Here is a 24,847-nt window from a genome sequence, read left to right on the forward strand (position 1 = left end):
TTTTCTATTTGCATTTTTTACATGCTTTCGAACTGCTAGGTGGGCAGAAGGTGGGACAAGTAACGGGAGCTCACACTGTTACACGGCACTGGGGATTCGAACCGCTGAACTGCTGACCTTTCTGAACAACAAGCTCAGCGTCTTAGCCTCTGAGCCGTTGTGTCCCCATAATAGTGGATACCTTGATATTTAAAGACAAGAAATTAGTACATGTCATCAAAGGACTCAGTTGTTGTTGGAAGGTAGATCCAAAGGTACCACTCCTCTTCTATGCTAATGAATGGAAAGATGGCTTCATTACTTGAGAGGTAGCAAGTAGCAGGAGGCATGATTTAAAGAGTATACCCTGAAAAGTATTAGGATTAAATCAGTGACAGATAACACTTTAGGTCAAAAATTCAGAAAATGTCCAACTTGACTGCTGGTGTGTCACAACACCCACCCACCCCCAACAAAAGAGAAACAATATTTTCACACATTTTATTTTTAAAAAATGCAGACCAGTTGTCTGTAATCCCCAGGATTTGCCATGTGCTGCTTACTTTCAGGCAATGCTCTCTTTCTGTTAACAGGTCCCTGCAGCTTATTTGTTACACGAGGCCTTTGTTTTTTGAAGTGGCTTCAGAGAATGCTCTTCCATGGCCTCCACAGTCTCCAAAATTGTGGAGACCGGAATGTAATGTAATGTTCTTTTGAGAATAGTTGGGGAATGTTGGGGAACGCTGTTTGTGCATTATCCAAAAGGTCATGGCCTATCACCTTTGCCATGTGTGTCATAGGTTTGTCATCTCTGGATTCGATGGACCCCTATTTGATATTATGCATCCCTAAACTTTGCTCTTCTTGGGAAATTATGACCTTGGAAGATTATGAGCATAGTCCAATTCATAGACAGAAAAGGAAAATATAATACAAGAGTTTAACAATTAAAAAAAAACATGAAAACTTTCCTAGATCTATTCCTCAACAACCTCTACATCCAGATCTGACTCATTTTCAACTTCGATCTTTCTTTTTCCAGCTTCTCTTCAGTCCTCTTCCCCCACACAAACCAATGGCAAATATGGTCCTGTTCAGTTCAATTTTCTAAGAGATGTCTTGCTAATGGGCAGTTCTGAGAATCTTTAGATAACATTATTCCAACTTTCCTTTTGAATGAACAGAATAAAAGCGATAATAAACATGACAAGAATCTGTAATGCTAGTTTTAGTTATGTCATAATTTTCTCCATAGAAAAATAAGCTTTCTTTCCCTGCACATTTTCACAAACTTACGAAAACAAAATAAAACCTGCTCTAGATCTATATTTCCTTTTAAACTGCTTTTTTTTAAAAAAAATAAAACATTAATGCTTGTATTTTTTATAATTTTTTTTAATCAAGTATTTATTGATGTTGATCTTTTTAAAGACTGGTTTAATTCTTTTGTAAAATGCTCTAGTATAGTCTCTTCTAATAGAAAAAGGGTACAAAAATAAAATTTAAAAATTGCTTTCCGGAATATGAATTCTTAAGGATTTGTTAGTATCTGGTCATCCATATGAGAAACTATATATATACTTAACTGTTTCACAACATATCTTCACAATGAAATGGCTGCAGAGTTTGTGAACAGTGATCTGTCCAGTGTAAACATTACTGTGCATTTCCTTTCTGTCTAACTTGATTCTTTTATTGGCTGTGGCAATTTCCCAATTAAAAATTATCCTTTTGCTTACACTATTTCTTTATTGATATTCATTTCTTAATTTTTGTAGTTTTCCAGAAAGCTTTATACAGTCCCCAAAACATGTGCATCAGATTCTGTGCTGCATAAGCATCTAACTGCATTTTTACCTGGAAGGGCAAGGTGGACTTACAATTCACAGGAGAGCTATAAAAAACAGAATTGCCTGTATAGCCAAGTAGCCATTCCCCCCCCCCCCCAAATGTTCCAGAGTTATTTGCTTGCTCAGAGTTTTTCCATAGGGGCAGTCTTTGCCTATACCTGTAAATCAGGTGATCTTTCATCGGTTATAATCTGGCTGGGTGGCCTTTGGCAAAGTGTCACAGCTGTACCTTCGCAAAGCCAGAAAATTGGGACCAGAGGCTCTGTAAAGGTGGTGTGAAAAATATGGAGGCATTTCATATTATTGTCTATGCTGTAAAATGATATCGTTCCTTGATCACAGTCCAATAGAACTCCAATGAATTTGCACAGAGGTTCTTTGATCTTTGTAGCCTTGTCATTGTACCAAGCCACGTAGCTGTCTCCTTGGATATGCAGGCCCCAGGAGAGTTTATCCAACCCAATGGTGAACTTCTGATGAGACTGCTTCAATCTGGTGAATGTTTTACACGCTACTCCAACAATGATGGAATGGTTGGATAACTCTACTTCCCAGTAGTGGCTGCCTTGGCTGAAGTTCTGAGTACACATGACTTGCCATGGCTCAAACCTTTGAGGGTCATTTGGCTTTGGTTTTTGAAAAACTTTCGGATGAGTTGCTTTCTGATTATTATCAGATATCTGCAGGTATTTGTTGGCTGTGACTGGATCAAATGTCAAATTCTGATGATCTATGGGAGTGACAATGATAATATATTAGGAAAAAGCAAAATAATCTTTAAGATCAGCAATTTACCTCCTCCCTGGAATATTTTCTATTCTGCATATTCATTGAAGCAGGATGGTATTATTAAAGTATTAGTGTAATTTAAAAAGTTAGGAGTGGTGTTATTGAACAGATCCTTCTTTGTTATTTATTTTCCAAACTCTAGATTTAATGTAATTTTGATATAATGCAATTTTGCTTCTTGTTTGTTAGTGTCCCAAGTCAGCATTATTTTTAGAGATGTGGAGTCTTTAACGTGGATTCTGACAGTATGTATTCATGTCAGATGCATAATGAAAAATTACTTTTTTAGGGTTGGAAAATACTAAACCATAGTAGTGTAATAAGTAGGAAAACAACAACAACAACAATAATAGTTTGATGCCTTCAAATCAGTCTTGATTCCTGGATGAGTCACTGCTGTTTCCTTGGCAAAATTTTCAGACGTAGTTTGGCCCTGCTATTTTCCTAGGATTAAGAGAAAGTAACTGGCCCAAGATCACCCAACTTGTGCCTAAGGCAGGAGTAGAACTCGAAGAGTCTCCCAGTTTCTATCCTGGCTCCCATGATATAGTTGATGAAAACTATCATCAGGGCCAAGGATTACTACTAGCTGAAGAGCTCACAATAGTCTTTTTGAAATCTATGCCATGATAAAAGAGTGCCTGTTCTTACTGGCAATTCAGGAATCCTTTGCTTAGCATTCTGCCTAAATATGTTTAATGAGATAATTTTTCCCCCTAGAGATACAAACCAGAACCCAAACACAGGAAGTAGATAGACGTGTATATACATCACAGATGATCTTGTATTTATTGTTGTTAGTTACTGAAAACAAACAGCTCTATGAGAAACATCTGTGGTTTTCCACTTTGATTAGTTTTCATCTTTGCCAAAGAAGAGAAATGACTGCATCTATATTTATGGAAAATTAGATGCAACTTATAAATTTATGAGATCCAATTAACTGGTTCCCCGTGTGTTAATCTGCATACAAAGTCTGTTTAAAAGCAGGAACCTTAAAAAAGAAAAAGAGAAAATAACTGATGTCACAATTGTCTCTAGCAATCAGGAGATAGACTGAAAGGCATATAAGTCAAGCCTTATCAACCAGATGCACTAGAAACAATCAAGAGTGATGAGTTCGTGCAATCAACAGTCATAAAATAACTTTGGCTGGATGTTCCACCGACAGCATCATTGTAGGGTACACTATTTACTGGGCTATGTAATGTATACACACCTCTGCAGTCATGAAGGTACAACTACTTGTTTTTTACTTACGAGACAGAGACTTAATTTTTTTTTAAAGGGGAATAAATTAACTGTAAAGAAATCTGGAAAGCATAATGCAGCATTGCCCCTTCAAGGTCACTGTATCCCTACCTGCACACCAAGAACTTCCCATTCGGTTTCAAAGGATAGGAAGTGACTTATTTTCATCTTTGCAATAAACATCAAGCTCAGAAACAGCTATATTGAATTAAGTTCCTTGCTGACTTCTTTCTTAGAGCAGTCCTTTGCTTCCCTCAGGGCCAGCTTCACTCCAAGGATGGCAGAAGCTTTGTCACTCAACTTCACGCTGGACTTGAGGGGCTGAACTGTTAACTTTCAAAGAATCATTTCTGTTTTTCTCCTTGTTAACCCAAAGGTGTAGGGAATGGTTGTTCATAATTGCAATCTCTTCTGCTACAGGGGGTCACGGATACTGTAAACAGCCCAAATGGAGGACAAGACTAGGGCCATCCACTGAACGCACCTCCCCCTGTAACAGCAGCCTAAGTAGTATTTCTGGCTTAGGGTTTTCTTTAGTAGGCCCAAATGCACCAATCTTAATTTGAGACAGCATGCTTTTCCCTCTATGTTGCCAGGGATGAGTGCCTATTTGTTCAGCTAGTAGTGCCCAACGGTCTGTTCTATACCAACTAAGTTTGTCAGAGGAAAGTGAAGGAATGGATTTGTTCTTGATTGGGGCAATGGCCAAGGTCTTCCAGGGCTTAACATTGGACACTTGGTACTAAGTCTTTTACTCACTAACCTACTTCCTGAATGAGATGTTCTACAAGACAAGCAATATGACAAGTTGTCACTCACATGTGAACAGTGGCCTTGTGAAATAACCCATCTTCCTTAAGACACATCTTCCTTTGTTGTATTTCTCTGAGGGACACGTGAGGGAGGTGAAGGGTTATTTATCTCCTTGCTTTGTTCTCCAGGACACTGGCACTTACTTCCTTACCGCCAAAACGCAATCAACAGTGAGGAGAGCTATTCCTATATACATAGGATTAAATAGTATATTTTGGATGTTCAGAAGTAGTAAATAAATAGACAGAGAAATTATATCTCTTTGAGGCGAGGAGAGGCCAGGCAAAGCGCTCCTTGACATGAGTGATGTCAGGTTGGCCACGGTCACCCAATCACATGACCAACCAGCTATGTCCACCCAATCACATGATCATGAAGCTACGCTGCCCAGTCACATGACCAACAAGTCACACCCACCAAACAAGCCACGCCCACAGAACTGCTAGTAAAATTTTTTGAAACCCACCCCTGCTGAGATGCCATTTCCACCAAGTCATACTCTGAGCCAGTCAGTTGCTCAATGAAGCAAGTCTTTGGATTCATGCATGGCGGAGTTCCCACATGTGGTTCAACTGGCTCATTTCTGATCAGCTACTGAATGGGACAACACAGAAGAGAATCTGTATGCCTTTTTCAGTCTCTGGATAACATCACCGAGACTCACATTGGTGGAATTTCCATGTGGGTTTATTTAGTTCCTACATTTCTCCCATGTTTACGGAGGTTCTCAGTCACCCATATGATTGTCCCAGAGTTGCTTTTCAAAAGACAAGTGGATTTTCTTGCTTTTTTCCCCTTGAAAATGTTTTGCTTCTCATCCGAGAAGGTTCTTCGGTTCTGACTGAATGGGGGGATTAAAAGGATTTAAATCTTTTTATATCGTACCATTCTGTCAGAACTGAAGAAGCTTCTTGAATGAGAAGCAAAACATTTTCATGGGGAAAAAAACCCAAAGTCCAGTTGCCTTTTGAAAAGCAACCATAGTTCCTTCTCTTCCCTTAAACCCATTGCCATAGCCAACAAATCTTCATGTGTGTGGCCAGTGGTATTGCATTTATCTCTATAAAATTTGTTAAGATACATTTTTAAAATGCTCTCATGCATGGTTGGTGCATTCCATGGTGCATTTTGTTACAAAGATGTGTTTGGACTTGCTTGTTTCAACCTGTTTGCTAGAGATCATCTGTAGCTCTTTAAGTTTAAAATTGTTTTGTTGATCAAGGCGTGCATGATTCATAAGCAATTTTTTGTTCTGTGCACTAATGATACAGTATTACAAATGTAACCCTAACCCTGATGTACAATCAATATGCATTTCTAATTTAAATATGGATAGTAAGGCAGGGGGCAATTTTTTGCATTTCCTAAGATAGTGTCCGTCTTCTGGGCAGTAGAACTATTTCTATTCTGTTCTGTCCTGTCCTGTCCTGTCAGGATGTCCTCCTATACCACAGAAAATAATTGACTGAAGGGTTTTTGTTTGCTGTGAGAAGTTAACTCAGATAGCATGAAGCTTTATTTAGTATATTTCTAAGGCAAATTTCAGGGAACATTAAGACCAAGACTACAAGATCTGGATTGCAAAACCCTGCATTAACAGCTAGATGGCAGCAACATTTTGAAGTTTATTGTGCTTTCTGCTGCCATCTAGCCCTGACTTTTATAGACAAGAAAATTTGTCCTGGATCCTTCTTTTTCCTATGTCCAGAACATTTAAAACTATTACATGCTTCATTTCATCAAAGAACAGGAAAATTTAATTTCCAGATATCATCTTCAAAATGGGGGCAACATTGGAGGAGAATGCTGTAGGGGTGGGGGAAGAGATGAAGGCTTTACAAAAAAAAAGTGTTGGGTTTGAGAGCTATTTGGAAAAAATGGAATTTGAAAGGATGTCTTTTTTTCTTAGGTTTCAAAATATACCTGAAACAGAGGGTGAGGACCTAAGAGAGATTATGATAACAATATTAGCAGATTACACCAAAAGGGATAGGCAGCAGCTGGGGTGGGATATTGACCTGATATATAGAATTAATTCAGCATATGCCAGAATACACAATGTCCCAAGGGAGGTTCATGTTAAATTTTTCAGAAAAACTACAAGAGATGAGATTCTAGGAGTTCAAAGGGGGGAACCTCTAAGATATAAAGACAAAGAAATAACCATTTTGAAACAGATACCAAAAGAATAAGAGATAAGAGGAAGAAATTCCTCTTTATAACTAAAAAGTTATATGAAAAAAATATCTAGTTCCGGTGGTTAATTCCAGAAGGCCTGTTGATCTTTTGGGAGGGGGCCAGAGTGAGAATTAATACAGTGGTGGAGGCAGAAGGCTTCATGGAAAAACACAAGGACCTCCTAGGTGAAACAAGAGACGGCGCACAAGACATGAAAGCGGGGGGGGGGGAGCCTTGGCTCAGCCAACAGACAGGGAAGAGGAGACAGTAATGAAACTTAGGTCACAGAAATGAATTAAAAACATATTGCAATTGCTAATATAATGAAATGTAGAAGTGATATAAAATATGGTTGAAGATGCTAAAGAATTGAGTAAAATAACTGCTAATGTAACCATGATATTTTGATATATATAAAACATGAAAGAGATGTAAGATTCCGGGGAAGTACCACCTTCCGTATGATGTAGCTGTCAAAAATTTTTCTCCCACATTTATGTACCCTTTTCCCCAAAATATTTGAAAAAAAAAACCAATAAAACTTTTGTTTGAAAAAAAAATGGGGGCAACATAAGCTTATAGATTGCAGGGTTTTTTTCATGTCCCTATTAATTGTGAAAAAAAATTTTTTTTAAAACATCAGACCCACAAGAAAATTGTGATTGAAAAATGCAGAAATAAAAGATTAGAACTTGGATCATAAAATGCCCACTGATAAAAAGGAAGAATTCCAGCCCTGCACTAGTTTTCAGAAACTTGCTTTCAGACAAATGTGGGCCTTTCAAGAAATTTTTAGAGAAAACACTAGTTCTCCATCTAGGTGGAGATAGCATCCAGAATGGGTTGACCTCCTCTGCTAACTGATTGGACTGAGTCTGCCAAAGCTGTTGTTTAGACACGCCCTTGTGCTAGCCTCTTCCAGCTTTTCGACTCAGTCAACTGAGCAGGATAGACATGTTATCCTTCTCTGGACATTTAGCATTATTTGGACTTATTTGGGCTGCTAATTCATAGTTAACAGAATTCAGTACTTTTTTAAAATTAACCTAACTGCATGGAAGTACTCAACACAGTAAGCCATAAACTGAACATGCTATCTGGGTTTATGCCACATGTTGCACTAACTGGCCAAATATCTCCGAATATTGCATTTTTTACAGCTTTTCAGTTCCCTTCTGCTATTCTGCAGTTTTTCCTGTTTCTCCTGTGTTGCTTTCTGAAACACTTGCTGACTCACATCCTCTCTTCCTTTCTGAAACATATTTATATGAAACGTGTATCCTAAAAATCTGTATATCGTACAATACTGCATCCAGAAGAATTATGCATTTGGCAATTCACACAAATGTAATTATACTGACTGATAAAAGTAGATGAAGCAAATAGGTTTTCTTCATGTGGAATTTGTTGGGTAACAAACAGTCTCAGTAACATACTGTTTTGGGCAACAAGACTCAGCTCTGGTTCTTTCCTTCTTAATAAGTGAAAGATAAAAATATAAAATTGTGTCCTTTTGATAAAGATGAGGATGTCATTCAGAAATCTGAAACATCCCTTATCAAGCCTAGGAAATTTATCCCAAACATTCATTTCTATCACATTCTTCACTCTGCAGGCCAAATACCTATTGGGAAGTCCCACTGAATTCATCAGAACGTACGAACAGGTAGTCCTTGACTTATGATCGGTTGCTTGACAGCCATTAGAAGTTCTGATGAACCCCCAAAATGGTACTATGGATTTTGAAGTTCCTGTGGACGTCCCCACCCATCGATGGTCATGACTGCATTTTGGGCACTCAACAATCAGCCCACATTTATGGCTGTTTGCAGCTTTCTTCAATCACCTGACTGCTACGTACATACAATGTTTACTTCCAGTTTCCAGCAAATATGCCCATTATGGACAATTGGTTTGCTGAATGACTGCCACATGACCTGCTTAATGACTGGTACTACTTACAACCATAATTCTGGGCTCAATTAGATCGAGGATTGCCTGTATAGGATCCAGATACCAAAGAAATAAGTGATTTTCCATTTTTCAAATTTAGAGAAAAATATCCAACCCTCAAACAGTGTCCATAAGCAGGGAAATGTTGTTGACAGATGGAAGAGAGAAACCCACAGATATATATTTAGTTATACCTGGACTGTTCAGTAAAGTTTGACTCTTAGGTCTAGGAATTTTATTTATTTGGTTATTTATATCCCCCTTTATTATTTTTACAAATAACTCAAAGCATATCCTGTTCTGTAGGTAGAACGAGGCAGGCAGGAACTGAGGCAAGGCAGGTTGAAGCTAACACAACCTTTATTAACAGTATAACACGGCAAAATGTAAGGCAAACCTCGACCCGGCAAACAGCTGACAGCCCTTTTTATACCAGAGCTGTCAGACGCTGAACCAATAGAATGGCTGCATTCTCCCGCCAGCTGGCTGCTTGCGTCTTAACCAATCAGGAGCCGGCAATGATAGTCAATGGCGTCATAGCCTCGAGGACTTAACACAGGGGTGTCCAAACTTGGGAACTTTAAGACTTGTGGACTTCAACTCCCAGAATTCCCCGGAATTCTGGGAGTTGAAGTCCACAAGTCTTAAAGTTCCCAAGTTTGGACACCCCTGACTTAACATATCCAACACACCCTCATCCTCCTATTTTTCCCACAACAACCACCCTGTGAGGTAGGTTGGGCTGAGAGAGAGTGACTGGCCCAAAGTCACCCAGCTGGCTCTCATGGCTAAGGGATGTGTAGGTTACAAATTCGTCCATCCAGAAGGGAGCAGGGAGAGCTGCAAAAGTGTCCATTATGGTACTTGTCCCATCCCTCTTAAGCACCTTTGAACTTTTACCTGGAATTACTACAACAGACCCAGATAATGCTTAGGCAAAAGAGAGTTTACAGGGAAATCTGGCAATTTATTTCACACTCATGCAAAAAGATATAGAGCATGCAGAATATATTCAAAGTGAAGCCAAGGGAAAACAGAATGGGGAACATAAAAACCCCTGAGGGTTACTAATAGGCACTTGACCTGCTGTTGTGAAAACATTTTTTTTCCTCCTCTGGGTTACTGTTTGTCATCTCTTATTTTGTGTGGCCCCATTATCACTGAGACAAGCAGCTGTTTGTATTGGGGGAGCAGGTTTTCTGAGATCTTTTTTTTTAGAATTACCAAACACAAGGATCAACATGCTTTACACATACAAAGGAAGGCCTACTCACACAAGTAACTTCTTACATGAACAGGGAGCAGCAAATTTAGCCAATGCGGTCCCCATTCTACAACATGGAGTAAATAAGGAGTTTGTTTTTCTTCTCTTAATGGAGAAGGAGCTGTAACTTGTATAACTTTGTATTGCTGTCCCACTCTTAGTCTTTGGGGAACTATAAAATCCTTTTAGGATTGCAACTAAAATTGCTGACAAAACAAAATCAGTGGGAGGTACTTTTATGTATCTTTATATCTTAGTAAGCTGCCCTGAGTAGCCATGTGCAAGTAGGTGGCAATATAAATTTTATAAATAAAAATAAAATATTAAAAAATGAGACCCCACTTATCAACCCAATTTTCTTACCCTTTAGAAGCTTTGTCCTTAGTTCATTCTCTGAAAGACAAGGTTCGGGCATCCTCTTCACAAATACCTTTGGCTCAAGTCTGACTGCACAATGCAATAGAGAAGAAAAATTCAACAGCAGGAAGAAAGCAAATATTTAAAAAATTCCAAATGGTAATAGAATATAGCTATTAAAAATAACAGGAGAGTTTGGTCTTGTAGTTAAGGCACCAGACTAGACCTCAGGAGACTGAGTTCAAGTGCTACATTAGACATGTAATCTAGCTGGGTGACCTGGGGTTAGTCACTCTCTTCTTAGCCCATAATATCATGTTTGGGCAATAAGGTTGGTCAACTTCTTTTGTTACCATTGGAACAACACTTGGTTGATTCAGGGGGGGGGGGGGGAAGTCCCTGGAATGTGGGAACGTGAGGAATTTTTTAAAAAAGTTTTGACTGATTAAATAACACTTGTAAAAGCCTTTCAATGCACATACATGTTTATAGCTTTGAACAAGAACAAACTTGAAATCAACAAAATCCGCAATCTTGGAAAAACCCCATCCTTGATTATATTAATCACTTCGGAAAAAGAACAGAAACGTGACCTATTTCATATGGTAAATGAAAAAGAGGCAATAAATGTATGAATCTGAAAGTTACTAAACATTTTTTAAAGTGACAAATCTTGGTGAGTTGCTATCTCTGAATTACATCTTTTCTGTGAAAACACATTTCAAAAATTGCTTAGGTGATCTGGACTTTGCAGACTAGTGGACATCAATTTGAATACTCTTACTATACAAATCAAGTTTTGAGAAGTTAATCAAAACAGTTTTTCTATTATTTTTACAGCATTACCTAACACAAAAATTTATATTCAAAATTATTTTTTTCACAGCTGTGGCAGGCAGTTAATGTTAGTGCATGTATGTAGCTCTCCTAAATGAGCAGAACTAAATGAGCAGAGCTAAAATTCGTATTCTGTGTTTGTGTGTTCTTGTGTGGTGAGGACATAAAGGGTTTAGGGATGAAGGCACTCATTTCTCTCTTTTACCAATCCAAACATTTCAAAGTGTCCAATGCTTTCTTTTTTCCGTGAGACTTAAGGGGGGAATTCCACAGCCAGGCATGCTCAGTTCCAATTTAAAGCGACAGCATTTGTTTTTCTCCTTTGCTCCTTCTTTCTTTTTCTTTTTCTTCTCCTTCCTCCCTCTCTCCCTTCCTCCCCCTCTCTCAAACACACACACACACACACACACACAAACACACACACACACACACACACATACAGAAGTTGGATTGGACTATCTCTCCTACCCCTTCCCTCTCTCACTCACTCTCAAACAAACTCCCCCACACACAAAAGTTGGATTGGATATCTTTTCCAGTGGCTTGAAAGCAGCTCCTCTGCCACACACCCCCATTCCCCTGCTGCCTTTCCCAAACACCTCCACCATTGCAAATGCAGCCTGCTGTCTGGGTGGGAAATGCCTGGAACACAATAAAGCCCACCCACCACCTCCTGATGGCAGGCTGGGGTGAGAGGAGAGGCAGAGAAGCCGGAGGGGAGCCAAGCCGAGCCTTCCAAAAGAAAGAGGCTGGGGGGAGTGTGTGTACTACAGCATGGCTCTTTGCCTGGCTTCCTGCCTCCTCCTGTGGTCTCCTCAGTGCTCACTTGTGCTCTCCCTCCCCAAGTGTAGTTTGATTGCAGGTGGAGCCACGTTGCCTTTTCAAACTTGTAATCAGTGAAGCTGGGCTAGATTTTTATATAGTTTTATCCAGCTGTGTGTGTGAGAGAGAGAAATGAATGGGGGCCTGGGGAGGAAGTCACTACACTTGGGGAGGGAGAGCACCAGTGAGGTTAAGCAGAGTCATCCACGGTGAGGCAGCAACTAGCTCAGCTTTTTCCTTTTACTTTTTTTTTCATGATGAGAGTGGTGAGGCTTTGCCTCACTTGCCTCACCTGACTGCACGTCACTGATATATATATATATATATATATATATATATATAGATAGATATAGATATAGATATAGATATAGATATAGATATAGATATAGATATAGATATAGATATAGATATAGATATAGATATAGATATATATGCCAGGAAATTGATCTGTCAAGTGTGATCCACTTTTCTCATTGCCCATAAAACAGCTTGATAATTACTTTTTCTGCTACCCGTTTGTGGATTCAAAAGATTTGACTGAAGTGCCTCCAAAAGCTTGAAGAATTCAGTGAAGAACTTGGAGACGGTATTTGCACTCTTATCCAAGTCAAGTTGAATGACTAGAGGAACTTCCAGTTTAGTAGGTGGAGAAAGAAGACGTTGCTCCTGCAAAAAATAGAAAATAATTATTCCACTAGACTAGAGCAAAGATGGATAATCTAAAATATAGCAAGAGTACAGTAAAGACATGCATCAAAGCTAGACCATGAAGGCTTACTGAATACCAAAGAAACCAAACTGATTTATAAGAAAGACCAAATGAAGAATAGAAAAGAGATGGCAAGGCAAAGTATTACACAAGACAGTACAAAAACAACAACAACTAGCAGTCAAAGCAGAGAAAACAAGACCTTGTAATGGCTAGAGGCAGGAAATTTGAAAAAAAAAATGAGAGTATAAATCTGGCTACACAAGATCAAACCTTAAGAACTGTAGGAAGTCAGTACCTGCCCCTCTCCTAGAAAAATGAGATATTTTAGGAAAGATTAAAAGGGCAGTATATTTCCCCTAAAAGGGAGGCAGAAGCTCAGAACCCTAATCCTAACCCACCCACCCCCGCCACCTTTGTCAATGGGCCATTAAGACCTGAGCCAGTCTACTCTACATAACAAAGATCTACCTCCTTCAGGCACAGACGTAGTAGGAATTGCCCAAAGCCCTCTAGCCATTTCACCACATGGTACCTGGGAAGATTACGTCATCCAGCAAGGCTCAACCAAGCTTGGGACTCAGGACAGCCTACAGAGTTGCCCCTGCATGGCCCCATGGAGTCTGATAACCAATCAGAATACAAGCTCAAATTCAAAAGCCCAGAGAGGGCATAAAATTAGGGCACTCTTGAGCATCTCTTCCGTTTCCCCCCAGGACCTCAAACCATGTGGTCCTGTCCATCATCAATCAACCTTCTTTCCAAGCAACTTCCATGAATTCAGTGTCTTTTTCCACACTTAGAACTGAACCCAGAAGGACATTTCTTCCAAAAGAACAAATGCATATAAAACCAGAACTGAGAAGGCAGCATAGACAGCCAGTGCCAAATCTGCAAAGACATTGAATAAATCATGGACCACCTGGTTAGCAGCTGCAAGAGGATCTCACAGATTGACTACAAACCACATCACAAAAATATAGCAACAATGGTGCATTGGAATACCTGCAAAAATATTGCATTTTGCACCTTCCTTCTCCATCCTGCTTAATTTCATTTTAATTCTTTTTTTTAAAAAAAATAAAAAACTTTATTTATTGTTTTAATGTTTTATTCTGAATTTTATCCATGTTTGTAAGTTGCCTCTGGCAAGGTGGGCAGCATATAAGTTTAATAAATAAAATTAAAAATAAAATAAATTTGCCTGTAAGTAAGAACTGGTGGGGTTATTAAACAGAGAAAATAACAGAAAATGAAGAAGCTAAAGTGCTCTGAGATTTTAGAATTAAAATAAAGACACATTTGCCACACAACACCCCAGTTTTAACAATTGTTAATAAGAAACACAAAGGAATTTGGATAGTGGACATTTAAATACCTGGAGACAGCAGAAGAGAAGAGAAAGATAACAAAATATAAAGGCTGCAAATAGAATAACTGTGGCAAAAGAAAGCATAATAATACTAATAGGAATAGACAATTTGGGGTCAATTCTTAAACATTTGGAACACCACTAGAACGCTATCAGCATTGACAAATCACATCAGTCAATTGCAAAAGGCAGCTTTACTTACAACAGCTTACATCCTGTGATGACGCCTATAACATCATTAAACACCACATCTTCCTAGCCCAGATCATTGAGAAGAACTCAATAGATGGACAAAATTGCTAAATCCAATATAAATATCCATAATATAGTGTAAAAAGAACACACAAGCTGATTATAAACAACAGCATAACACAATCACCAAAATGATTCACTGAAACATCTGTAAAAAATATCACTTGCCAGCAATAAAAAAATGATAGGAGCACATAGTTAAAAAAAATAGTTGAAAATGAGCAGGTTAAAACATTGTGGGACTTCTAAATACAAACTGATAAAAGTCTTCGTGCATAACACACTGTGGTTGAAAAGAAGAAATATGTGGATAATTGATGTGGGAATACCAGGGGATAGAAGAATAGAAGGCAAAGAATTGGGGAAGATCACTGAGTCATCATAATCTAAAAATCGAAGTTGAAAGAATATTGCATAAACCAGCAGGGGTGGTCCCAATGGAAAAAAGGAAGGAAGGAAGGAAGGAAGGAAGGAAGGAAGGAAGGAAGGAAGGAAGGTATGCTAAGAAATGTCCTGAGACCAGAGAAAAAAATAGGAAATAAACTCACCGATTCATCCTCTAGTAACTACACTCTTATCGTGGCAGCTACATTTAAGCTATTTGTGCTAGTGCTCATAACATGCTCTCAGCATTCCAAATGCATGTACAGAGTAAAAACAACAACAACACCAAACTGGAGGCTTCTGAAGTTTCTGGCTTTTGATACCTTGATCCCAATTGTATATTTTGGCAAAGAAATAGTATTAAGCGTTCAATGACAGCAAAGTTCTCCCAATGCACAGAGCCCACATATTTTTTACCCACTTCAAGAAACTCGACATCATCCGCAGAGCTCAGGAGCTCTTCCGCTGTCCTGTTGTATTGCGTGACAGTCTCCAAATGATGCTGTAGGCAGTTCTGGTTCTCCTGCATTTGCTTTAGCCAAGCAGCATGCTCACTTGTAACCACCTCTGACACCTTCTTCTGGCATTCTTTTAGGGTTTCCATGAGATGATCAAATTTTTGCAAAATTCCTGATTGGAACTTCGATGAGAAAACCTGTAGAAAGCCAACATTCAAAGCATCAAGTTATCCTCATGGCAGCTAATGTCTGTCCACTTTTTTTTAAGGCATCATATGGCAGGAAAATAAAATGCAGAGGAATGACAATGGAAGGGATACTGTCCTTTACCCTGTGGCAGAAGTGGGTTCCTGCCAGTTCTAACCTCTTCTGTAGAAGAGGTTCCACAAATCTACAGTGCCGTTTAGAATCAGTTCCACCTCCCTCTCCCTGCCCATCCGCACATCATCAAGTTGAAGAGCAAGAAGAGGAATTATGGGAGTTGAAGTCCACAAGTCTTAAAGCTGTCAAGTTTAATCCCTGGTTTTTTTTTTTCTAAAGGGTTAGGGGGGCAAAGGTCTTGTAACTTGTCAGCTTTAAGATTTGCGTGCTTCAAATGCCAGAGTTCCTGAGCCAACATTTTGGTTGCTAAGCAAGAGCGCTGTTAAGTGAGTTTCACCACATTTTACAAGTTGGCCACGCCCACCCAGCCACATGATTGCCAAGCCACTCCCACCCAGTCACATGGCTGGCAAGCCACTCCCACCCGGTCACATGGCCGGCAAGCCACTCCTACAAAGCAGGCCACACCTACAGAAGAGGTTCTAAAAAAAATTGAAACCTACCACTGCCCTGTGGACACAAGCTAGTAATGGGGAGGAAATGAACAGCCTCTGCTTATTCAGCAGCTACCATAAGAGCGATTAAAATGTGCCCTGGCGAAGCACCAACTATTTCCACAGGACTCACTGTAACATGGTTCATCTGCTGCTCCAGTTTCTGGATTTCTGCCGCAATTCTTTCCGCTTCTTTCCGTTTCTCTTCCAAGGTTTCCTTGATTGACCCCTGTCAAAGCAGACTTGAAGTTCACATGGGCAATCGTTTCATGCTTCTCCTTGATACTTCCAGCCCTATAGAGAATACTTCTCTTGGCATATTCACGTTGGTCTATCTATTCCAATGACGTGCGGTGAGGTTTATGGCTGGTGAAGCTGGTGACGTCATCAGGAAGGCGGGGAATGGGACCACGTGTGCAGGAGGCCTTCCTGAGTCAACATGAAGGGTCAACATGACTGCTCTCCGCGGTCCCCTTCATGTTGACTCAGGAAGGCAGGGAATCGGACCACGTGTGCCTTTTCCCTTTTCCCTTTTTTTTTCTTTTCATGATGAGAGTGGTGAGGCTCTGCCTCCCCTGCCTCCCGTGACCGCACGTCCCTGGTTCACATTGGAAGAAACATCTAAGGAGACATACCAAAGCACTACTACCCATGCAATCTTTTGCAGAGGTCCCATAGGTCTGGTAATATCACCATGCTGCCATTTGTGCTGTATTGAAACAAGATGAATTGCTATCTGCTAGGGAAAGAGCAAAGGGCTCAGGAAAAATATATATATAATGGTATATGGGCCAATTAGGTTCACTCAGATTCATACTGAACCATGGTAATAGTTTGGATTTAGCAAGACCTTCAGGCAGGCGTGAAATTCAGCAGGTTCTGGGGAACTAGTAGCAGAGATTTTGAGTAGTTTGGAGAACCGGCAAATACCACCTCTGGCTGGCCCCAGAGTGGGGTGGGAATGGGGATTTTGCAATATCCTTCCCCTGCCATGTCCACCAAGCGATGCCCACAGAACCAGCAGTAAAATAAAAATTGAATTTTACCACTGCCTTCAGATCTAGACATATGTTCAGGTCAGGATGATATCCCTTGTGAGAGAGCATCAAAGCAAAATCATTACCCATTTCAAATTGTGCATGGTTTGTGGACCAGACAATAGGCCTCCTCTGTGATAGCCTTCCTCAGAGGCCCAAGAGTCTCGGAAAACAACTATTGTAAATCTGCACAGTACTATTTCAATCTGCCTTCGGCCTGAGTTGATTATGGGCAATGATCACAGATTTGGCTGTTGTATTATATATTTTTCTTATTCCTTATATTTTGATTTTTAATCCTGTTTTGGGGTTAGATCACAAGAGTGTTTGGGGGCTAAAGTAAATCATCAATACTTTGAAGTAAATACATAAATATAGGAAATATAATTTCATGACATGTTGGACCTTTGCTAAGATACTTTAAAGCACATCAGAAAACTATTAACTGTTAAGGTTATTAATTATATTACATTGCAATATAATTGCCTGGTTGCATTTGAGACAAATGTGGCATTAGCAGGGACATTGTTCTCTTTACTATGAGTTCCCAATATGGGACTTCAATATTACTGGGCGAAAAAGAGTGGATTCCAGAGGTGGTATTCAGCAGGTGCTGACCAGTTCTGGAGAACTGGTAGTGGAAATTTTGAGTAGTTCGGAGAACTGGTAAATACCACCTTTGACTGCCCCCCCCCATCTATTCTCTGCCACCCGAGTCCCAGCTGATCTGGAGGGAATGGGGATTTTGCAGTAACCTTCCCCTGCCATGCCCACCAAGCCACACCACGCCCACAGAATCGGTAGTAAAAAAAATTTGAATCCCACCACTGATGGAAACTGATACCTAAGATGACCAACACGTATTCTTACCACAGTGGGATCTATGGACACATCCCAGTCTACGGATCTTAATTGGAGGCGCAATAGATGACTATAGTAGTTGAAAATCAGAGCCATGCCAACATGCTTTGGTTTATACAGCATATACTGTACATTCTATATAGATAGTCCTCGATTTATGTCATGTGAGTACATTGCTTAGCAACAGCAATGCTGGCAATTTCTGTTGCCAAATTCCATTGGTTGTTAACCAAGGACCCACCCCAATCCAAGCCATTCAGGGTCTGGTCTTTCCTAGCTCTGATACTGGGTTTTTTCAAGATAAGGGACTGCCTCCCCTTAAACTACCCCGTCTATCTATCCTCCCACATCTCTGCCCTTGTGGTTGATCTTGTGGTTGCAAGGCAGCAACCAACACTAGAACCAATCAGGCTGCAGTGCTGTGGTTTCCTGCAGCTCATGAGCCACAGTGCAGTGGGAGCCTGAGTCCCAGTACAGCACAAATCCTTTTGCAGCATGAAGCCCAGCTCAAGCTGAGCCACAGTAGCCCATGTCACACAGTACACTCTGCTGACCCGTTGGCCTTCCCATCATCGACAAGAATCACACTGGCCGTTCACTACTGCAAAACTGAGGCCAAATTCCCCAGTTCCCCATTGTGTTCATTCCCAAATTCCCCAATTCCCCACTGTGTTCATTCCCAGCTGAATTGCAAAAGGGCCAGGCTGGGCACACTTTCTCAGCAGCATAACCAAGAAAATAGTGAAGGTCAGCTAAGGCAGCAGGGGCCATGGAGTACAGGGGGCAAAAAAAACACATGTTGGGCAGAGGGAAGTTGAAGTTCCCCTGCGGTTGTAAATGTGGGCAAGCTGGCAAGCACCCAGTTTTTGATCACGTGACTTTGGGGCAGTCTACTTTAGCCACCAGTCATTACGTCCCCTTCGTTCTGCGTGCCGTAACTTGCATGATTGCTGAACAAATGATTGCAATTTGAGGACTACCTGTACCAGGGGCGGATTCTGGCAGTCACTACTGCCAGTTCGCTCGTGGGCGCTTTGCGTGCATGCGCAGTACAATAAAAATTGTTTTGCGCATGCACAGAAACAAAAAAACAAGATGGCGGCCCCTATGGCGCCGCCCGGAGAACCGTTTCGGGGGCATGGCAGGCCTGGATCGCTGCCGCTTCCAGCAACCCAGGCCGCCAAACTACTACTGGTTCAGCCGAACCGCTCTGAACCTGTAGGAACCCACCACTGACCTGTACAGAGAAAACCACAGCCTAGTCCCATTTAGCATTAGACAAGTCTCAGCCTCTGTTACGTTTGGGCTGTATATGCTGTAGGGTGAACCCTGTTAACCCACTAGCTACTAGCCTTGACTCTACCACCCTGCTTACTTCTTGAGCTTTCCGTTCCTCTTCAAAGAGAGCCCTCTGGTGTTTTTGGCAGTTTCTCACGGTGCACACACAGCAGATGCAGCGTTTCTCTGTAACACAGTAAAGCTCCAAGGGCCGGCCATGATTTGGGCATTGCCTTGCCTTCTTCATTTCTCCTTCTAAGACACCTGGGCAGACTTCTTTCTGTTTCAGCAGCTCTACCAGGTTTTCAAGGTGGACAGTTTTGCTAAGTTTGGGTCTCTCTGGAAAGCATTGTCGGCATTCAGGGCAAGTGCAGATCTCCTGGCGATTGAGTTCTTTTTCCTCTTTGTCCCAGTGGCTGTTGATGCACTTCTCACAAAAACTGTGTCCACAAGGCACAGTCACAGGGGTGGTAAACATCTCCAGACAAATGCAGCATATTAATTTCTCTTCCAGCTTCTGAGACCCAGAGGAAGCCATTTCCCCAGTGGAAGCACAGTGAAGAGAAAGAGAAAATAGCACACGCCAAACCTCCAAGGGGAGGTCCTGAAGGTAGGAGTGAGCCTTAAAGGGACAGAGGCTATCTGTAGTTTGCACAATACAGTACAGCATTTAAGGTCATCTCAGATGCCCTGATATTAAATGCATTATCCTTTTGTAAGTGGAAAAAAAAAACCCAAGCTTTGAGTTTGAATTTTCTCTCCTTATTTCAAACAATATTTAGACCAGTGCTATCTATTTCGATGTTTAATCAGTTAACTTGAGTTTTATTATTTCCCCTGAAGATGCACCATCTGGTATCACCTACAGCTCCTAAAGGATTGGCTGAGCTCACGAGGCTTCTAAAAGTTGATAACAAATTGTAATCTTTAATGGTCATAAGAGGAAACACATGGTTGGGGCATAATATTAACTAAATTTATTTTAACCAAGCCTAAATGAAACACCAACTCTAGCTATTACCCAGGCCTTCTTATTGCTTTTTATAGTATAAATAAACTTGATCTGAAAAATAAAACAAAACTATGCTTCCGGGTTAGAACCAAAGATGGCTTAGGATCAGCATCTTTCAAGGTGCTTTTCAAAATCAAATTGGTGCAAGATGTGTACTCATCTGGGGGGCAGGGGAGGAAAAACTCCAGCCTCCTTCTATTTAAACCTCAGTAGGCACTGAGTAGGCATTGAGAATGAGGGACGGAGTGACTCAGTGTCTAAGACGCTGAGCTTATCGATCAGAAAAGTTGGCAGTTTGGTGATTTGAATCCTTAGTGCCGCTTGTCCCAACTTCTGCCAACTTAGCAGTTCAAAAGCACATAAAAATGCAAGTAGAAAAATAGGAACCACTTTGGTGGGAAGGTAACAGTGTTCTGTGCCCCTTCGGCATTTAGTCATGCCAGCCACATGACCACAGAGACGTCTTTGGACAGCGCTGGCTCTTCGGCTTTGAAATGGAGATGAGCACCGCCCCCTAGAGTCGGGAACGACTAGCACATATGTGCAAGGGAAGCCTTTACCTTTAGGCACTGAAGGTTGGCAGACTCAGTGCCTATTGAGCATAAAGGCCACTCTGATGAAGCAGAACATGTAGAGGAGTTGGAAAATGTAGATGCCCATGTTTTGCAGGCATTTGATAGATTATCCTCTTCAGGTTGGCACACAAAAACTCCTCTTTTTACATGGCTTGCCTTCCCAGAGGAAAGAGCCAGTGCTTCAAGCTGCAGTCAGTAGGGGCAAAAGGGAACCAAAGCTTAGCAAGGAAGGTGCTACTAGAGAGAAAACAGAGAAAGCTCAGGAGTTTGGCATTACATTTTGAATGTTTCTATGAGTTCTTAGGCTGGCCGGCTAAATCTCCAAAGAGGTCAGATATTGTTTGCCAATTTTGTTCCTGCTGAAGGGGAGAATAAACTTTAGAAACATTTCTACGTCTCTGGAGTCCAACATTTGCTTTCAGTTACACATTAGTCAAATCCCCACGGCTCTGTCCATAAGTCACTCCTCCTTGTACCACAGAGGCTAATTCATGATTTCTAACTATGGTTTGTTGAATCATCCGTAAATGGCTGGGATCACACATTGTGCTAAAACACAATCCCAGGCACATAAACCGGAATGGCTGGCCTCATATAATAGCTTAAACTAAAATTAAACAAGATTCACGATGGCTCATTGTTCAGGGTTTGATCCCAGTCAGACTCTTCAGTTGTGATAATTGGACTATGGGACAATTTTTTCTAAAGGAGTTTTGCTGGTCCAAGTCCTGTCCGATCTTAAACATCCTAATCCAATTTATTTATTTATTTAGAAAATTTGTATTGCCGCCTACTCGCACATGGCAACTCAAGGCGTCTTTCAAGGATATAAAAAGTGTATAAAAGAAATAAAAAGAATAAAAAATAATAATAACCCCCATCCACCCCACCCGTGACAACACACAACAATTTGGGCGATGGAATAGCCTCCTACTCCTGCACCTGCTTGGCGAACAAGCATTCCATGGGATCAAGCCCCACTTCGGTGCTGGCTTAGGTGGTTGCTCCCCCCAAATTGGAGGTGGCCTTGGCCTTATAAAGTAAGGATTTAAATAAGGCCAGCCTGAAGAGGCCTGAGAAGGGAACTTTATCCTGGACCAGGCCTTCATCATTCGATAACTCTGGTTCCAAAATTTCCCCTTCCTCCCTCAGAACAGAGCCCTCGCTGTAGATGGAAGGCAAGGGAGAAGGGGGAATCAGCATGAGAGGTGGATAAATCTCTAGCAGAATTCAAGTTTCTGGATCATTGACTCCTAGGCTGCAATTCTGCATCTACTCCCCTAGAAATGGCAGCAGCAATCATGTCCCTGAGTCCAGGAGATAGGTCAAATTCAGAAGCGTCCTCCGGTCTAATGCCAGAGGCAGTGGGAGTAAAGGTAGCCGAGGCCCCTGAACAGGAAGGAACTGGGCCTGGGCTGGTTTCAGAAGGATCAGATGATCCCTGAAGGCCTGATTCAGGCCCTTCAGTGGTTAAGCCTTGAGGGATAGAGAGGTCTGGGGACCAACCCTGAATCCCAGTTAAACTAGAGGTAGAAGGCCCCTCAGGCAATAAGATGGGAGGTGGCCTGGGGGTTGTGGGATTCTTAGATCCATTCTTAGCCTTATTAGCGCCCAGACCGTTAATTTTCGGTGTGAAATTGACTCCAAAATGGCCACCGCGATTCAGTGGAGGGAAATTCAAATTGGCCAAGAAAGTGGCCACCGACAGCATGGAGAAAAAACAGCCTTGCAAGCAGCTAGCGACCACAACCGCAGCTCTCGGCGGCGCATGATGCCAAGGTAAGGGCAGCGACTCCAGCGATCTGGCGACTGGGCGTCCAGACTCCGTGTGTTGCAAAAGAAAGAGACCAGGGCGATGGCAGGTAGCAGATAGAGTGGCCGGCGTGGGGTGGTGAACTGAAGCCCCAACCGTGGCAAGGCAAACGAAGGCGGCAAACCGACCTTCTCAGTAATAGCACCGTAGGAGGTAACACCGTCAACAAAAGATTCGCTGGCCCCAAAGGCTTTAGGAACGCCAACTATCCAATTTGCAATCATAAGCGAAAAGGAATGAACCCTTATGCAGGAAAGGTCGATACTGCAGTGAAGAAACTCAGAAGCAGTCATACAACGGAGTTCCAAAGGGAATCCAAGCTGAATAATAATAATGATGATTAATTTTGTCTAATAACCTAGAAAGGTTTTTGCGTCTCTTTAGGCTGGACTGAGTTAAAAAACTGAACTAGTCCAGTCAGAGGAGGTGTGGCCATCAATTTACATAACTCAGTCTCTAGGCTAATGGACAAAGTTAAGCCATGCTTGGATTCCCCAAGCAGCGCACAGGAGAACAGTAAGAGTTTGACGGAGACATCTGGTTTAAGTCTTTCCTTAAACTGAGCTGACTTCAATGCAGTGATGGCTATAGCTTCCAAATCATCGTGTTCAGATGAGAATGGCCAGATCAGAAACTAAAACCTCCCCGATTCTACAATTCTAGGATACTTAAGTGGACACAAACGCAACTGAGAAATGATGGCAATTCATGATATTTACCTGGCTGCTGCTTTATCCTTTAGTGTGTGTCAAACACAGATTAGCTATAAAAAGAGATGTTTTTCATTTTTCTCATAATTAAACCACAGATCTATCCAAACCCTATTCAAGATAGTTCTAATCCTCTCTAGATGCAGAAAAAATGGCAATGCTTGCTTAGCCATTGAACTTACTAGAACAGATACAGTATTTATGAGGCAGAAATTTTTGCAAGTGTAAAAAATATCTTGCAAAATCTGCAAAAAAAATCCTCAGTATTCTTTTCTCAAAGACCTTGGCTAATTTTTTGAAAATGAATTAAATTTTGGGCTTCATAGTTCAATCAATCCTAAGCTACAAAAGGTCACTAGAACATATAAAAAAGAGAAAGGATTAACATAATCTTATTTTGTAAACTGCTAGGAGACTAACAAAATCTGTAAGGACTTTTTAAAAAGTATAAATATTTCAATGTAAAATTTTACAAACTCAGCTTAAGTGTAAATAATGGAATATATCTTCCTCCAAATATTGCCATATATTTTCTTTAAATTGCTGTGTAAAGCTGTTCCTGCAATACATCTCATCCTTAATTAAATTCTGATGGTATGATTTAAAATAAGTTTCAAACAGCACAAACAGTCAGACAAATGTTTGCAGTTATTGGCAATGGCTTTAAATTAAAACAAAACCAAGGGAAGAAGGCTTTACTGTAAATCCATAATGCTAGATTGGATACGCTCATTTTTGAAGAATGGTTGAATTCTTCATTGGCTTAATTCTTAATTGCTCCAAAAGAATGTGCTTACATAATCAGGTGCTTGGCAAAAAAAAAATCTGAGCCTTGGTCTAAGAAGTATTCTAACAGTAACAATAGTTATGGCTATGAGACCTATTTTAGCATGTAAAAGTGGAACAGATACAAAAATGATAAACAAATGTTTTCGCATGTTTCAAAAAATTCAACATCTGACGTCATTTTCGGATTCCTAGATTTCCCGTATGTGAATACAAATTGATTTCATTGGACATAAAATTGCTTGTTTGGTGATCATGTCTTCTATGGTAAATCTTTCACTTGTCAGTCTTAATAGCTAATGGGACATATCCATTGCATTTCAATGTTTTGAACTTGAGAATGCTGTTTATTTATTTATTTACTTATTTATTTATAATTATACGGCTGCCCAACTCACTCTTAGTGACTCCAGGTGGTTACAAAAATAAAAACCCATCATAAAAACAATCAAAAACAATAACTCCCCACCCCGGAAGATTGCCTAAAGAATTACTAATTGTAATGATAGTTGGGCCCCGAGGGACAGTCTAGTATAGTGGTTAAGGCACTGGGCTAGAAACCTGGAGACTGTGAATTTTAGTCCTGCCTTAGGCGCAAAGTTAGTTAAGCTACTCTCAGCACCAGGAAAAAGGCAATGGTAAACCAATTCTGAAACTCTTCCCGAGGAAACTGCAGCGACTTGTTTACATTA

General features: G+C 40.8%; 1 protein-coding gene across 1 annotated transcript; it reads right to left on the reverse strand.

Moving 5' to 3' along the window:
* Window positions 1-1,708: 1,708 nt before the first annotated feature.
* Window positions 1,709-19,865, reverse strand: TRIM65 (tripartite motif containing 65). Its single transcript, XM_081940328.1, has 6 exons — window positions 19,357-19,865; window positions 16,217-16,312; window positions 15,232-15,465; window positions 12,594-12,759; window positions 10,441-10,524; window positions 1,709-2,559 (listed from the first exon to the last, which is right to left on the reverse strand). Exons 1-6 carry the CDS (start codon window positions 19,795-19,797, stop codon window positions 1,982-1,984), a joined length of 1,599 nt encoding a protein of 532 aa, XP_081796454.1. The 5' UTR covers window positions 19,798-19,865; the 3' UTR covers window positions 1,709-1,981.
* Between the last annotated feature and the right edge of the window lie 4,982 nt (window positions 19,866-24,847).

Source organism: Natrix helvetica (assembly GCF_964273705.1).
Source record: "Natrix helvetica genome assembly, chromosome: 1".
Lineage (NCBI taxonomy): Eukaryota > Metazoa > Chordata > Lepidosauria > Squamata > Natricidae > Natrix > Natrix helvetica.